Source organism: Ylistrum balloti, unplaced genomic scaffold (assembly GCF_031769215.1).
Source record: "Ylistrum balloti isolate Yb309-2 unplaced genomic scaffold, AGI_CSIRO_Ybal_v1 Utg370066, whole genome shotgun sequence".
Lineage (NCBI taxonomy): Eukaryota > Metazoa > Mollusca > Bivalvia > Pectinida > Pectinidae > Ylistrum > Ylistrum balloti.
Genome location: NW_026782111.1, coordinates 37,069 through 55,693, shown reverse-complemented (window position 1 = coordinate 55,693; position 18,625 = coordinate 37,069). Strand labels below are relative to the sequence as shown.

Genomic DNA, 18,625 nt, shown 5'->3' with positions numbered 1-18,625 from the left:
TTTTCTTCAGAGCCACACCATACAGTTTCTCAAGAGAAAGTGGAGAGATTTTTCATTTTTTCATATTTAGGTTATTTTTCATGGTTGTTTGTTTTGCAATAATATAAACAAAACAGAAAATCATTAATGGTTTTGAGACTTACGATTTTAAAAATAATCATTATTATTGTTTTCATATCATTGCTTCAGTGGAAATGGAAATATTTTTAGGGGTCACCTTTAACAAAATCCTGGCACTGTTTCACCATTACTAAAGTAACATAACTGGCCATACAACAAATATCTAAATGGAAAAAATGTAAATATGAATTTACGACAAACAGCAGTATAATGCAGTTTAATTTATTGTTTGGCTATACTACATCTAATCTGAATTTTTATCAATAGGTGCTATACAATGGTGTCTTTTGTACAATCTCCCAAGATTACTGGTGGACAATTCCCCAAGGTAATGCCTGCATGCCACAGTAGAAAAGTGATATGGTTCAGAATATACACATGTAACTGACATTCTCCTAAAATTAGCAGACATGAAAATTAAGAAATTTACTTAATAATGGGACTAGTGCTCCTTCCCTAGGTTTTAACTTTTCTTTCCATAACTTCAAAATTTTGGCCCTTCGCATCAATGACATGTCCTTGAAGGATGACCCAACTGTATGATGCAGTTTTATAAATTTCTCAGCTCTACTGTATCTTATCTAAATTTGCATCAAAAATTACTACTAACTTGTGTAGCTTTTGTAAAATCTCAGGCCCAATAAAGATCATACACTGGAAGGTACAAAGACCCTCTTTGAACACTTGTTCAAGAGTTTATACAAATTTTGTATTCACTTAACGTTTTTCAATTCCAAATATGTATTCAAATAAGTATCTGTAAATGTATTCAAAACTCTTTGGATGACTAGCGAAAACTGATACAATCTATTGACATTTCAAAAACATCTAAAAGGCAAACATTCTGTATATACTTTTATATCTGAAAAAAAAGAAGAAAATTCGTAGTTTCCTGATCTTCATTATGTATGTCATGTATAGGTGTCTCATTTTAACTGTAATTTCATTCCATGACTTCAATGTTGGATGTCTCAATGTTTTATCTCAATTTCAGAAGATTATACTAGGTAACATTCCTTAAACCACTAACTGAATTGTTAACAATTAAATAAAGTTCAGACAGGAAATTGACTACACATTAATTTACAAAAAAACACAACACATTTACATAATAAAGTCCAATTTAAGGTCTCAGCAAACAAAAACACCTTCCTGATGTTAGCATTATTTGGGTTTTTTTGTTCCAAACAGAACGAGAGCCTGAATTTGTATGTGTGAGTATATATATATATATATATCAGCCAATGTGTCACGTTTACCTACTTAACAGCAAATTAATATAAATCTTCCATATATGAAGCATTTATTATAACAAAAAAATTCATATAATGATCAACTTCCTACAGTTTGAACAAAATCTATAAATAGAAATTGGTGACCTTGACCTTTAATTCCTTAAATACACACTCGCCTAACTATGATGTTTGCCTAACTTTTGATCTTTGTATAAAGGTTATTATCTATATTCATTAACAAAGGTATCAGTAAAAATGATAAATCCTCCCCAAAAAAAAATCTAATGGACACAAAATAAAAACAAAGGACAATAATTTGGTACATTGCATATCCTCCTAGTATAACCAATGTTTACACCAAGTTTCATTAACCTAGTTAAATGAAAGTAAAGTTATGCTTTGGACACAAAAGTTTTATATCTACTTAGCAATAACTCTGTAATTAAGGGGTCGCAGGCCCTAACTTTGGTAAAATGCACATCTTTCAATGTATACACAAAGTTTCATGATCCTTGCTTACCTGTTGGCAAAGTTATGTTCTGAAAACAAAAAAATGAGGAGCATGAAAATGAAACAGACAGGACAAGGACATCGTATGTCACTGAATCTGTTTATATTTCCTAGTAGATGTAAAAATGACCTTGACTTCCCAAACAACATTAAATGGCAAAGGCATACATTCAAACTGGGAAAAAGTGTCTAGACTTTCAATTACTTGGTAATCATTGGAAGAAAATCTGTATTAATCAATAATACTAGAACCAGACTGAAGTTTTTAACCTGCACCCAGATTTACATCAGGCACCAAATGACTTTCAGAACACCTACAGCACTGCATCCTTGGAAACTTTCCCCACCATTTCACCTTCACTATTGGGTCCTATAAGGAGCAGGTGAATTTTATAATGTAACAAAATTTTCACTGTGAAACATAAAATAAGCATTGTTTTCAAGGGTACATGAGGTAACAAAGCAATTTTACATATGAAGGCAGAATTTCCCAGTATACCTCATTGAGTCAACTATGAGTCACAGTAACTCATTGTTTAGTTGTATGTATACAAAACTTATTCAAGTTATTCAAGACCATTATCAAAATTGTATCATCAACACTTAGTGTCTTAGAATTGTTCAATGGTCTTTGAGTTGTGTGAGTTTTTTAATAGTGTTGACTCAACACCAATAAACAGTTTTCTGAGCTGGTTCAGTAGTAGTAATCAGTTTTCCTCATCTGAGTCAGCTACAGGTACAGCGCTACTTTTCTTCTTGGTCGTACTTTTTTTCTTCTGTTTCACCCTGCTTTCAGTATGTGTCTGGTGTATACTTGAAATGTGCTCCAGCTGAAACATTGTAAGTATATCACAATAGATTTGCTGTTTATGATCTCTTCGACCACAATAAGTGGGTGTTATTTAATATCTGAGGCATCAATTAATCAATTCACAATTTACTTCTGGTAATAGTTTGTAATAAGGATTTACGTATCCTAAGAATGCAACAGAAGGACTAAATATAATCAGCTAACATGGTGAAAACCAACAAAACACAGTATAAAGGAAAAATGTGAAGAATACCTTGTATTCTCTGTGGGAAAACCTACACATGTAGTTTACGGAGGCATGTGAACACAATGCATGTAGCAGTTTGAACATGGTACAAATACAAGAGGTCCTACGGGAGAAATCATGACTACCTAACACATCAGAAAAAGGAACATCCAACCTATGCTGTAGAGGCTGAGGTAATAACAGACAAAAATAGAGAGGATGTTAAGGCTTCAGGAAAAAAAGAGACCTTTGGAATGCCTAACAAAGGCACAACTGAACCGTGTCAAGTTCCGGGTTGTCCCCAGTAAACAACTAATCTATGGAAGGTCCATCCTCAAAATCCCGGCAGGTATTGGTTCAAGCCATGGAGATGTCGAAAGAGGACCTTGCTCTCAGCGATAAGACCTCTGATGCATTAGGATCCATTCCTTCCATACCGGAGGAAAAGGGAAGCAGTGAGATTAGGGACTATAAAGCATTCAATTATATGTTAGAATCTAAGTCTACTGTATGCCTTGACGAACTCCAGTAAATAGTATAGAGACGTTATGCTATGAGAATGTTAGATTGGTACACCAAACAAGAGATACCAGAGGGATCTTGGCGCCCACCATTTGAGGATCTGTTTTCAGTTCTTGAAGATCTTTTTTTGTTTGTTACAGGTGTTGTAAATGTTCATGAACTGGTCTTCATTGAATGTACTCAATGATGGCACATGATATTTTTATTAAGCACCTATTAGCAAATATCATTTGAAAAAGATCCCAAAGTATTATTAGATAGCAGTCAGTTACAGGTGGATAATGGACAATATGCTTGTGCTGTATTACTGTCGACATCCAAGATGGCTGCCTGTGGGCCAACTTGACTTCAAATCAGTCCTAAAAAGGTACAATGCACAACTAGGGACCAAGGGAAACCAATATCTATGAAATATCAGAAGGATCCATCCTGGACTTCCTCAGATATAGCAGTAACAAGATTTTACTCTCAAAATCCAAATGCCTGTCAGCCATCTTGATTTCGGATCAGTCCAAAAAGGTATAATGCACAACTTGGAACCAAAAGGAACCTGCATATGAAATTTGAAAAAGATCCATCCAGTACTTTCCAAGAAATAGCAGTAACAAACTTTTACATTCAAAATCCAAGATGGCCACCTGTCTGCCATCTTGAATTCGAATCAGTCCAAAAAAGGTACAATGAACAACTAGGGACCAAGGGGAAACTGCATATGAAATTTGAGAAAGATCCATCCAGTACTTTCCAAGAAATAGCAGTAACAAACTTTTACTTCCAAAATCCAAGATGGCTGCCTGTCGGCCATCTTGAATTCGAATCAGTCCAAAAGAGGTACAATGCACAACTAGGGACCAAGGGGAACCTGCATATGAAATTTGAGAAAGATCCATCCAGTACTTTCCAAGAAATAGCAGTAACAAACTTTTACATTCAAAATCCAAGATGGCCACCTGTCTGTCATCTTGAATTCGAATCAGTCCAAAAAAGGTACAATGAACAACTAGGGACCAAGGGGAAACTGCATATGAAATTTGAGAAAGATCCATCCAGTACTTTCCAAGAAATAGCAGTAACAAACTTTTACTTCCAAAATCCAAGATGGCTGCCTGTCTGCCATCTTGAATTCGAATCTGTCTTAAAAAGGTACAATGCACAACTAGGGACCAAGGGGAAACTGCATATGGAATTTCAGAAAGATCCATCCAGTACTTTCCAACAAATAGCAGTAACAAACTTTTACTTCCAAAATCCAAGATGGCCACCTGTCGGCCATCTTGAATTCGAATCATTCCAAAAAAGGTACAATGCACAACTAGGGACCAAGGGGAAACTGCATATGAAATTTGAGGAAGATCCATCCAGTACTTTCTCAGAAATAGCGGTAACAAACTTTTACTTCCAAAATCCAAGATGGCCACCTGTCGGCCATCTTGAATTCGAATCAGTCCAAAAAAAGGTACAATGTACAACTAGGGACCAAGGGGAAACTGCATATGGAATTTGAGAAAGATCCATCCAGTACTTTCCAAGAAATAGCGGTAACAAACTTTTACTTCCAAAATCCAAGATGGCCACCTGTCTGCCATCTTGAATTCGAATCAGTCCAAAAAAAGGTACAATGCACAACTAGGGACCAAGGGGAAACTGCATATGAAATTTGAGAAAGATCCATCCAGTACTTTCCAAGAAATAGCTGTAACAAACTTTTACTTCCAAAATCCAAGATGGCCACCTGTCGGCCATCTTGAATTCAAATCATTCCAAAATAGGTACAATGAACAACTAGGGACTAAGGGGAAACTGCATATGAAATTTGAGAAAGATCCATCCAGTGCTTTCCAACAAATAGCAGTAACAAACTTTTACTTCCAAAATCCAAGATGGTTGCCTGTCTGCCATCTTGAATTCGAATCAGTCCAAAAAAGGTACAATGCACAACTAGGGACCAAGGGGAACCTGCATATGAAATTTGAGAAAGATCCATCCAGTACTTTCCAAGAAATAGCAGTAACAAGCTTTTACTTCCAAAATCCAAGATGGCTGCCTGTCGGCCATCTTGAATTCGAATCAGTCCAAAAAAGGTACAATGCACAACTAGGGACCAAGGGGAAACTGCATATGAAATTTGAGGAAGATCCATCCAGTACTTTCTCAGAAATAGCGGTAACAAACTTTTACTTCCAAAATCCAAGATGGCCACCTGTCGGCCATCTTGAATTCGAATCAGTCCAAAAAAAGGTACAATGTACAACTAGGGACCAAGGGGAAACTGCATATGGAATTTGAGAAAGATCCATCCAGTACTTTCCAAGAAATAGCGGTAACAAACTTTTACTTCCAAAATCCAAGATGGCCACCTGTCTGCCATCTTGAATTCGAATCAGTCCAAAAAAAGGTACAATGCACAACTAGGGACCAAGGGGAAACTGCATATGAAATTTGAGAAAGATCCATCCAGTACTTTCCAAGAAATAGCTGTAACAAACTTTTACTTCCAAAATCCAAGATGGCTGCCTGTCGGCCATCTTGAATTCGAATCAGTCCAAAAGAGGTACAATGCACAACTAGGGACCAAGGGGAACCTGCATATGAAATTTGAGAAAGATCCATCCAGTACTTTCCAAGAAATAGCAGTAACAAACTTTTACATTCAAAATCCAAGATGGCCACCTGTCTGTCATCTTAAATTCGAATCAGTCCAAAAAAGGTACAATGAACAACTAGGGACCAAGGGGAAACTGCATATGAAATTTGAGAAAGATCCATCCAGTACTTTCCAAGAAATAGCAGTAACAAACTTTTACTTCCAAAATCCAAGATGGCTGCCTGTCTGCCATCTTGAATTCGAATCTGTCTTAAAAAGGTACAATGCACAACTAGGGACCAAGGGGAAACTGCATATGGAATTTCAGAAAGATCCATCCAGTACTTTCCAACAAATAGCAGTAACAAACTTTTACTTCCAAAATCCAAGATGGCCACCTGTCGGCCATCTTGAATTCGAATCATTCCAAAAAAGGTACAATGCACAACTAGGGACCAAGGGGAAACTGCATATGAAATTTGAGGAAGATCCATCCAGTACTTTCTCAGAAATAGCGGTAACAAACTTTTACTTCCAAAATCCAAGATGGCCACCTGTCGGCCATCTTGAATTCGAATCAGTCCAAAAAAAGGTACAATGTACAACTAGGGACCAAGGGGAAACTGCATATGGAATTTGAGAAAGATCCATCCAGTACTTTCCAAGAAATAGCGGTAACAAACTTTTACTTCCAAAATCCAAGATGGCCACCTGTCTGCCATCTTGAATTCGAATCAGTCCAAAAAAAGGTACAATGCACAACTAGGGACCAAGGGGAAACTGCATATGAAATTTGAGAAAGATCCATCCAGTACTTTCCAAGAAATAGCTGTAACAAACTTTTACTTCCAAAATCCAAGATGGCCACCTGTCGGCCATCTTGAATTCAAATCATTCCAAAATAGGTACAATGAACAACTAGGGACTAAGGGGAAACTGCATATGAAATTTGAGAAAGATCCATCCAGTGCTTTCCAACAAATAGCAGTAACAAACTTTTACTTCCAAAATCCAAGATGGTTGCCTGTCTGCCATCTTGAATTCGAATCAGTCCAAAAAAGGTACAATGCACAACTAGGGACCAAGGGGAAACTGCATATGGAATTTCAGAAAGATCCATCCAGTACTTTCCAACAAATAGCAGTAACAAACTTTTACTTCCAAAATCCAAGATGGCCACCTGTCGGCCATCTTGAATTCGAATCATTCCAAAAAAGGTACAATGCACAACTAGGGACCAAGGGGAAACTGCATATGAAATTTGAGGAAGATCCATCCAGTACTTTCTCAGAAATAGCGGTAACAAACTTTTACTTCCAAAATCCAAGATGGCCACCTGTCGGCCATCTTGAATTCGAATCAGTCCAAAAAAAGGTACAATGTACAACTAGGGACCAAGGGGAAACTGCATATGGAATTTGAGAAAGATCCATCCAGTACTTTCCAAGAAATAGCGGTAACAAACTTTTACTTCCAAAATCCAAGATGGCCACCTGTCTGCCATCTTGAATTCGAATCAGTCCAAAAAAAGGTACAATGCACAACTAGGGACCAAGGGGAAACTGCATATGAAATTTGAGAAAGATCCATCCAGTACTTTCCAAGAAATAGCTGTAACAAACTTTTACTTCCAAAATCCAAGATGGCCACCTGTCGGCCATCTTGAATTCAAATCATTCCAAAATAGGTACAATGAACAACTAGGGACTAAGGGGAAACTGCATATGAAATTTGAGAAAGATCCATCCAGTGCTTTCCAACAAATAGCAGTAACAAACTTTTACTTCCAAAATCCAAGATGGTTGCCTGTCTGCCATCTTGAATTCGAATCAGTCCAAAAAAGGTACAATGCACAACTAGGGACCAAGGGGAACCTGCATATGAAATTTGAGAAAGATCCATCCAGTACTTTCCAAGAAATAGCAGTAACAAGCTTTTACTTCCAAAATCCAAGATGGCTGCCTGTCGGCCATCTTGAATTCGAATCAGTCCAAAAAAGGTACAATGCACAACTAGGGACCAAGGGGAACCTGTATATGAAATTTGAGAAAGATCCATCCAGTACTTTCTCAGAAATAGCGGTAACAAACTTTTACTTCCAAAATCTAAGATGGCCACCTGTCGGCCATCTTGAATGCAAATCAGTTCAAAAAAGGTACAATACACAACTAGGGACCAAGGGGAACCTGCATATGAAATTTGAGAAAGATCCATCCAGTACTTTTCCAGAAATAGCTGTAGCAATAATTGTTTACGGACGGACGACGGACGTAGGGCGTTTTGAATAACCCACCATCTATTTGAATAGATGGTGGGCTAATAAAATAAACATTGGGAATTAGTATTTGAGTTATCGCGCATATACTTATTACCAATGTGATTGTTGAGTTTTATGGAATAGGGTACCGGAATTTTAGTACTTTAGGTCTGAAAAATTTTAATATTGTCGTCCTGATGAAGCCTGGAGAGGGCAAAACCGATTGACGGTTAGCAATAAACAGCAAAACACTACTCCGAAGCTGTTGTGATTGATACTGTGTACCTAGTGTGTAATAAGCTATAATATTTCTCTATATTTCTGAAATTGTCTATTTAGAATAATTCTTAGTGGAACTAAACATGATATTATTATGTCAAAACTGATGATATAAACAAATCACAACATAGAACAGGTCAATCCATCCTCAAAATAGCTTTTATTGTGATAGAAACAGGTCACATAAACTCCTGGTTGTTACTGTATTTTGCAGGCTATAAACCTTACCCAAGTAAAAGCTGCAAGACTGGATTTTAGTGTTTTTCTCGTGTATATAATTTCTTTCAATTTCTAAAGTTATTTTCCAAAGTTTGTGTTTTTCCTAACTTTTGAAAAAAAAAGCTTACTGAGCACTGCTGAAGCAATACATGTCCTCTATCGACTCCTACAAGTTATTACACCTTTATGATCTATAAATTTTCTTAAAAAAAATGGACAATGACTCTGACCCAACAACCATGAAACTCCAATTTTCCAAGATAACTTGATGCTTAATTCGTGTGTGAAGTTTGATGAGAGTCCCTCAATGAATGAAGCCATCAGAGCACTCACAAATTTTCACTGACTCAAGAGTCCCCACAAGTTTCTATGTTAGGGGACTAATAATTAACCTGAGTGAAAGAAATACGATATACCACAACCACTCAGTGTTTAACCTGGCATCTGGCATTATATCAACAGGATATTATTGATGGCTTCTTTTATTTTCCGTTTATGAAGTTGGAATATAATCATGAAAAAAAAACATCTTATTTAAAAAGAGAAAACAAGCATTCATTTGCATGACTTCCATGAGGAATGATATTTTAATCATTTTGGTAAAACCACAAAAATTTTAAACATTTTAGAAAATACCATCCCATTATATACCAATATGAAGAAAGTCTACCAGGTTATTCCAACAAAGAGAACTTTTCAAATCTTGGGGACTTGCAGACACTCCATGTCTTTTCCAAGAAACCAAATTCAGTTATTATGAAAAGTGAAACAGAAACAAACATGTTTTGTGAACCGTTTATTCACATACTGGTAAAAACTGTATCAGAATATCACCTGTTTTTGACTTGAAATGTTTTGTGACTTTATACACACTAGTGTAAGGTGCTTTTGTACTTACAAGTTTTGGACATTTTCTCAACAGAAGCTTGACATCATCAGCATTAATGGTAGTTCTTTTTGCATGTCTGAAATGTAATCAATATGTAGAATTTTATTAACACATATAAATCTATAACTCTAAAGCTCATCTGTGTTTAAAAGCATTGTGAATGACAGAAATATAAATGTATTTTATTATTTTGCATCATAAAATTCACGATGGGAGTCATTTTTGTTTAAGTAAAACACGAGTCCAATTCACCAAAGGATACTCATTACCAAAATTAACCAAAAGTATCTTTCTGAAAGAAGAACAATTTTCTTCTACTGTCCCTTTCTCGTACTAAACACAAACTTTATGATTATTTTTCAACAATTGCAAAACAAGTTATTCTAATTTTAATGAATTAATCATTCTTAGGCAAAATGGGAGCATGCAAAGAGTCTTCCTGTTGGAAGAAACTGGAGTACCTTGGGGAAAACCCCTTGTGGTTGATAGGTGACCCCCATACCTTTTTCATGTTTCTTCGAGGCATTGAACCCTGGGTGTCTCGATGAAATGCTAGTGCATTACCACAGCACCAACTGAACACCAACTACCCCTCTGACAGACAGGGATTAATCTAGACAAATTTTACTACAGGAAAAGGATAGTATTCCCGAAAGTGCTTGTTATCCCCTTTGAGATATGTAATCAATAAATTGATGATAATGATGATGATGATCACGATGATCATGATGATCATAGTTGGAAAGTGTGAAGGCATGAATATTTTGTTTTGTATATGTATTATTTTTAATACAAAAATCCTTGAAAAATGAAAAAAAAAAAAAAAATAAAAAATATGAAAAAAGTGTTTTCCCTGATGAATATTAGCAAATTCCCTAACAACAAAAAAAAGAGTTAATAATATCAATATACTATATATATAATTATATTTTCTTATTATATTTCCAAATTTGCAATCATAAAAAAATGCTGTTCTCAATTTCTCATATTAAGCCACAAAATCCCCTTTATTCACAAACAGTAGTATTCCCCAGATTCCAGATTAACTTCTGACTGCAGATGCTGTAAGGTTTTAATGATAGAAAACTTACTTAGCGAACATTTCCAGATCCTGCGTAACCTCTTGAATATATCTCCATGTGGTTTCTGCTATAGCTGCCTTCACTGAGTTGTCTATGGTAATCCCAGCCTCATCGTCCTGTACTAGTTCTGAACAAATTTTCACCACAGTATGATGAACAGATGCCTTTAATCTCTGAAGAACAGAATCATGGATTTTATGTTCAGAGTGAGTGTCCCCATTATGTACAGGAGAAACACAGAGTTTAACTAAAAAATATACCCAAGATATGAATGACACAGCTACCATATTCATACAAGTATCATTGTTTGATGAATCTGCAGAAATTGTGAAATATGACCTTTGGCTAGTAATCTTTAAATTTGACAGAGATGAGCCAGTGATTTTTGGACTCAAACACTTTGAGTCCTGGACACATAATTTTCCTGTGGGATTCACTCAAATCTTGAGAACCCATTATATCTCTTTATAAATGGACTAATCCAAATTTTGGAAATAGTGCTCTAGACTGACCAGAAAAAATCCTACAAATACTACAGAGTCCACCTTGATATGATAAGGTGTAGAACATAATGTTATGATTCTATGGGGAAAATATGAACCAAATCTGTTGAAAGGTTTTTAGGATATGACAATGATTGAAAATAGACACATTCAAATAGTCATAGGTTGCACGAAATACCTCTTCGCCTACGCAAATAATTGGTGGGTATACAGTGAAGAAATTCCCAAGTTTTTCTATTACAGGTAAATGAAAGGGAGTCCTGTGAAAGTCATCCTTTAAAAAAATATGAAAATTTCAAATGCTGTGGTAGAAAGAAAATTAAGGCAACAACAGTTACAATTCTTAATAAACCAGGAAGGAAATTCCTAGCCTAAGTTTCCTCCAAATCTTGCACCTTCAGCAGGCATATTGACAGTCTATATATGTGCATCCTCACACCACACATTTCCAAGTCAAAATGTCTAACATCTTGTGTAAGAGCTGCAGGAAAATCCTGCCTATATGAAGTTATTGTATATCCAGCTGCCTAAAATGTGTACGACATTTCGATAGAGAGGTCCATCTGACATACATATCTTGGTTTCAGATGACAACAAATATGATAGAAGTCACAGAGACACTAAATAAACAGAATACAGCACTGCATCAGGGTATGTCTGTTTTATATTTGACTATTTTGAACATCATCCACTCTTGAACTGTCATAACATCAGAAAAATTTGAAAACAAAGGAAGAGTTATTTCCCTTCTCACATGTTCCTAAGTGAAATCAAAGTACTGAAAGTACTGAGAGGCTAAACGTATTAAAAAATGTTCACAAATAACCGCTAAGCTATATTACTTTCCCCATACTCCCTACACTTTGGAATGCAAAAATTACTAAAATAAGAGAACCAGAGGCTATTTTTCTTAATTTTAAGCGATTTTATATCTTCTTTAATTCCTATTTCAAATTTGACGACAATAATGTGAATAAACAAACAAAATACACACAACCATATATTTATCGCCAACAAGCCAAATGATAAATAGCTCTATGATGAAGTTGACTAAATAAAACCTTTGAAATACCAAAGATGTTAAAATTGCTATCCTATCAATATGAGGATTTAAACAAATAGAAAGGACTTTATACCTACTTCTTTATTTTGAATGTATTGCAAAGTAATAGTCCTTACTTATTGTAATTATATTTGCAGTTGAGGAAAGTAGATAAGGTATACACAGCATTTCAAATAGATAAAAGTGTAAGTAATTACATTAAATGTATTTCCATGCCTAACTTCCTTGAAGTATCATGGTTAGACTTTTCTTCCAGTAATTATGTCTATAAAGGCATAGTTCTATGAGATTAAACCAGACTTCCATATATATATATATACAAAATTTATAATATTTTCACTATAGCTACTACTATTTCTGATCTCCAATGCATTAGCTAATGTCACCATGACATGCTAAATGAATAAACATGTTATGGAAATATTTCGTTTTAGTTAATTGATAATAATAAACATGAATATTTTGTGGGGTTTTTATACGCGCTTTGTTTGAAGGAATATTTTCATTTCAAGGAACTTTGATACAAATTAACAAACCTTGAGAAATCAGCACAATCAACCTTCATCAAATAAAACTAAAAGGTAAAAAATATAAGTTATAACAAAGTCAACATCATGATCAGTACAGTATTAAAAATGTATCATTCATAAATCATGAGCACCAAATGTACTTAGCCTACGAAGCGCAAACTTTTTATCTTCAAAAACTTGAAAAAGTGTCATGGCGACAGGTGTGAAAATCCTGAATAAAAAGTGTCATATCGGCGGGTGTGCGTGTAGGAAGAACAGTCCAATTTTGTGACGTCTAATGAGGTAAAGTGATATTAAGACGATCTTGCCACAACGACAAGGATTAAAGCAAAATTGATGTTCTGTTTGTAAGTTTTGTTTGTTTATAAGTGCTGTTAGTTGATAATTAAAACCAAGCCCCCAGGCTAGCTTCTTATCATGGCGCCAACTCGCACGTACAGTGTTCTGTATGCTTACATCATGTCGAGAATTCCGTAAAATATATTGTTCAAAATTTATCAATAGTTCAACCACACTGTGCTTCTTAATTGAAATATATAGTAATCGTATTGTTATTAAAAAAAAATAAACGAATTTTGGATGCTTTTAAAATAGCGATTTGAAAAATCGCGGCTTTATTTACGCAGAAAATTGTCGCTAGAGGGCTCTAACTCTTTTCGATATTTCAGCCAATGAGAAGGCCAGGATCGGCAAATTTTGTCTGAAAGGCTGTCACAACAGGCAATGCGTACTGAGTACGTTTAGCCTAAAAAGTGTAAATAAATAGGAATGAACCAATTTCTAGGACTAAATTGACTATACATAACCAACGTGCCTAAAGCAAGAGTTTTGTTATCTTAGAGTCCATGTGCATGATCTATTGAACTGCTCATCACCACACTATGTACATGCATCACCCTTTCCAGGTACTTTCCAGGTACAAGAGATACAGAATAATTTTAATATGATTTAATAGTATACTGATCCAAACTTCAAAAAGTTCTAACTATCCAAGGTTCTCCACTACAAACAGTTTGAGGGTTTTCTTTTTAATTCAATGAAAAGATGCATATATATGACAGATAGTTTCTTATAAAACAACTATACACACATATATATACATAAATGGCAAATATTTCAATCTGTAATACTTAATATCATTAATTTTTCTTTTAACAAATTTTTGTTTATAATTTCTCAATATCTCTTTTTTTATGTTTTTCATTTTTTTAAAGCATCATAATTCTTTCTCTCAACTCAAACTTTACTATGTATTCAAAAGCACTTGTTGAATTCATGTTCTACATGTAAGTAAATATAAATGTTGCTACTTTAATATCTATTATAATATCAAACAAGGATGAAAGAATAAAAGGGGGTTGGTAAATGTATTAAAAGTATATCAAAGCTAGACTGAGAATAGATTTTTTCCACTTTCTCTGCATTATAGTCTAAACATTTTGACAAGTGTGAAAGTGACCATCAAACTGACCATCACTAGTTTGGTCTCCAAGGACCCTTGAGAAGTATAAAAACAAATCTATAATAAAATTGAGTATGTATAAAATTTCAGGGAAAATTAGACTCCAGGAAAACCAATACTCTTGGCAGGTGCTCCAATACATCAGACAATCACAGGCATACACATACAACTTTGACATTCAAGCTCACAATTTTCATTTGAAAACATTCAAAATTGGAGAAAAAAAACAAAATATGGATGTACATTAATATCATAGGGATGCAGTAAAGACAGGGTAGATATAAACAAATGATCCTCAAAAATGCAACTTATGACAGGTGTCACTGAAACTGACCAAAGTTTCTAAAAGGAATTGTCTGGAAAAAGAGTTAGCTGTTCTTCAATATGCATATCCCCTACCACACCCCACAAAGTCCTGCACTAGTAATGACTTATAAAGATGGTGCTGTTTGGAGATAGAAAAAAAACAGTTAAGTGTACAATTTTGTGCTTTAAAAGAATGTGAACTTTTATTAAAAAAAAAAAAAAACTCAGAGAATTAAGCCACTAGAACTGTGACAATGATTTTCCAACAATAGCAAGATACCTAAACCTTGACCAAACAATCCTGAAACCAGAACTTTTCCAAAATATTATGATCATTTGTGAGTGGTTTGATCAATATTCCATTTGGAATGAAGCTGTTTGGCCACTGATAGTTTTCTAAAAATAGTAACAGTGACTTTAACCAAACAACTCAGAAACTCATAATTGTTCAATTTTGATCAACTTTATCAATATGTAAAGTTTGATGAAAACCTGTCAAGGAATGAAGTCACAAGAGACTGTAGAGTGCTGACAATGATTTTCTAAAAGCAATAATGATGATCTTGACCCAATAATCATTAAACTTGAACATGTTAAAGATGATTTTATGCTGAATAAGTGTTTCAGCTTGATGAGAATCCCCCTAGGAATGAAGCTGGTAGAGTGCTGACAATAATATTCTAATCATATTAATGGTGATCTTGACCTTTACCCAACAACTCTGAAACTCAAACATCATGTCCAAGATAATTTTATCAGTGCATGAAGTTTAATGAGAATCCTTCAAGAAATGGAACTGCTAGAATGCTCAGCCGACAATGATTTTCAAACAAAAAGCAACCATAATATCTGTACTGTTTTACCATAGGCTACACATACTGCAGCGATTTTTGGTACTTTTCCACATGCAAATAAATCATATTAATTGCAGTTACATGATGTTTCATATGTTAATAAATGTGACATGTGCAAAAAATTGAAAAAAGCTAAGGTTAAAGTGCTTTCAGCTAACAAAGCCATACCCCAATTGGCATATAATAGACTAGTTTGCATACTATTGATAAATTTGTGGTTTTCCCTGATCTAAATTAACCGAATCAAAACCCCAGTACCTGACAGCATCTGAAATTCACGTACAATAACAGGATGCCCACTGAAGCCATAAGTGTTTAGGTTATGCTTTTATTCACTTACAATCTTACAATGAACTGTCATATCATAGTCAGGAAATGTGACATTGTATCAGACTTGCTTTGGAAATTACACAGAAAAAATTATACTCATTCAAAATATTTCAACTTAATAATTGATATGTATTTTTCTATGGACTGTTTATGTAGTGTTTATCATGTGAAAAGGTCGGGTAGGAGTCCACGGTCCTGTATATAACTACCTGTCTATATGTTGAAAGAGCGATCACAATGGTTTCGGGATTTGAGTACCTGTGATGTAATATAAACCACAATCACCTGTACCAGGAATGTAAACAGAGGTACATGTGCTTTAACTAAAAATCAAGTAGTTATACAATTTCTTTTCTTTATACACCGAGACCATCAATTTTATATGGTTTCAGAATGTGTATAAATACCGGATTTTTAGTGTTGTTACATCAGGCAAAATCCGATCGCAAGAACAGGCGTGATACTTTAAGTCACAGACGAACGCTCAACTTGCCTGTTTGTGTTGAAGATTTTCCATGTCATCATCCTCTGTCGCCATGCTCCCGGAGACAGCTGCGTAAGATGCGATATACGAGTGGTGTTGGTGAACAACAACTAAAAGTCTGTTTCGGATTCCGCGGGTACGTGGAACTCTTCAAGAGGGGAGGTAAGAATCTGACAAGACGGGTCTAGAAGGAGATTCGACGCTCTGCGAGGACAGGACAAACCATTTATTTTTCCGTTCGTGTATTTTTGTTTTTTTAATATTTTCTTTCTTTATATAACAAATCTTCTTATAAAATAGATTAAAAGATGAAACGAATGTTTTTTGTCTTGTTAAAAATAAACACTTATAAATGTCGCACTTTAGTTATCCTGAATATACCCTCCTTCTCGACTCGCGCACTCGTTCAAGCCATCATGACACATACGCTTTCAGATACATGCAAACCTCTACAAACACTCATTCTATCAAAAATCTATCACACAAGCCCCAAAGTACTACTATTTCTACTACGATGAAATTGCTCTGCTTATTATAGTGTTTTATAGATCAATTAGCCAGTTGACTTCCGTTGTATAAAAAGGGTAATGGAAAATGGTAAGGGATTATCTTACAGTATATCATATGGAACCATAGACTTACATACACACGAACTTAGATATATATATATATATATCCGTGGAGTCCGTGGAATCTAGCACATTGTTCACCAAAGACTAACATATTTTTAGGAAAAGGCTATTCGTGTGTTTAAAACAAGTGATTGTCGTCATTGAGAAATAGAGGGAAGAACATTTTTTTTCAATTTCATCTATTTTGACCACACCAAACTTTAAGGAAAATGACTTAAACTGGGTCAGATACTTTTAGTCTCAACGGCACAAATATCGACAATGTTGAGAAAAAGTGAATCATCAAAATGGTCAGATGTTATAATTAAATGGTGTTCCTCAGTTGGATGTGATCGGTCCGACAATGTTTCATTAACTTACCAGTAAACAGCACTGCCAAACATTTTGCCGATGAAACTAAAATGCATATCACCGTCAATAACACCACGGATAGTAGTAACGTTCAATATGACTTGTGACAACCTCATAAAACGGTTTGAAGACTGACAGCAAAATTATCTTAACAGACGCAAATGTGGCAGCAAAATAATTTTAAAAGAGACAAACAGAAGCATTTATGGCTTGGCACAGACACTGTTAATCATCTACTGTAACCGTATGGAGCAATCAACACTAATAAAGACAGTTGCAGAAACATTCGGAAGCCGTGTTATAGCGAGCTTTTCTTCAGACACATACAGGCAGTTTAATGTTTCTCAGAAAGCTGAGAAACTGATCGATATGTGCTCACGTGGTTGTATCCTTGACAAGACGCTACCTTAATTGTTCTGGATGGATGCGACAGGTACTCCGTATGTCATTTTAAGAGGTAGCCGTCAGCTTCTAAGGAGGAGACCCCAACTCAAAAGTACCTTGATTGTTCATCTATTTATTTAACGGTGTTTACGGCCACTATAACTGCAGTAAGTAGAGATGAAATAGTATTAAGCCATATATACCACCATAATACCTATAATTGTTAAGACTTAATATAACTAGGCGCGTCGCAGCTGTAGGACTGGTTAGGTTGGGGACAGAGATAAGGAGGAGGGGGGATCCTAAATTTTCTTAATATCGATGTATTTTTAACATTTTGGAAGACCGTCAAATTTATTCAATGGATTTGGTTATCTAACCCTATTCTCTAGACCGGCGGTATCACGCCTACATTGGCTGTCCATGATCCCATGGTGATATAACCAGCCAAAAACAAACAAATCATACCGGAATCGGCCTAGAGTTAATGGAGTAATCAAAAGATCTTTCAAGTACCTTAAATAAAGAGACGTCCATCAACCTGTAATTATCACAACCAAATATAATAATTACCATCAAGGACAAATGAAAACAACGGCGTGCAACAACGGCTGAATTCATCAAATAGAAATTAGAATAAAACGGAAAAATTAAAAGAAGGTTTACCTTCCCTCAGAGACAGAGAGCTGGTGTAATGGAAACGTTCCTAATTAAAACCAAATGTTCTCCACCAACGCCATCAATACACGAGGACATAGCACATAGATAAGAAAAAAAACAGTTTCGCTCAGAGTGTGATCAACACCTACGGTGACTAATTGAGGACATCCAAATAATCAGTTCTATCGAGTTATAACGAGATAACATGTCGTTATCCGGACTTAGAATCTCGTCATAACGAGTTAATTATCTCGATATAACAATTTTAATTGCAGTATCTCGTTTTATTTACTTTGTGATATTAATTTAACGTCTTGATATTCCACTATCAC

At 35.1% G+C, this 18,625-nt stretch overlaps 1 protein-coding gene across 1 annotated transcript; it reads right to left on the bottom strand.

Moving 5' to 3' along the window:
* Positions 1 to 2,538: 2,538 nt before the first annotated feature.
* Positions 2,539 to 16,320, bottom strand: LOC132549578 (centromere protein S-like). Its single transcript, XM_060213520.1, has 4 exons — positions 16,276 to 16,320; positions 10,744 to 10,907; positions 9,662 to 9,728; positions 2,539 to 2,695 (listed from the first exon to the last, which is right to left on the bottom strand). The coding sequence occupies exons 1-4, from the start codon at positions 16,318 to 16,320 to the stop codon at positions 2,573 to 2,575; spliced, it is 399 nt and encodes a 132-aa protein (XP_060069503.1). The 3' UTR covers positions 2,539 to 2,572.
* Positions 16,321 to 18,625: the final 2,305 nt, after the last annotated feature.

What these genes read in the sequence shown, in the direction of transcription:
- LOC132549578 (XM_060213520.1), bottom strand. Translation starts at nt 16,320, where the DNA reads ATGGCGACAGAGGATGATGACATGGAAAATCTTCAACACAAACAG. An exon ending in AAAATCTTCAACACAAACAG is followed by an intron (nt 10,908 to 16,275) that starts GCAAGTTGAGCG and finishes TCTGTTCTTCAG; the next exon opens with AGATTAAAGGCATCTGTTCA. An exon ending in TGAGAAAATGTCCAAAACTT is followed by an intron (nt 2,696 to 9,661) that starts GTAAGTACAAAA and finishes ACAATGTTTCAG; the next exon opens with CTGGAGCACATTTCAAGTAT.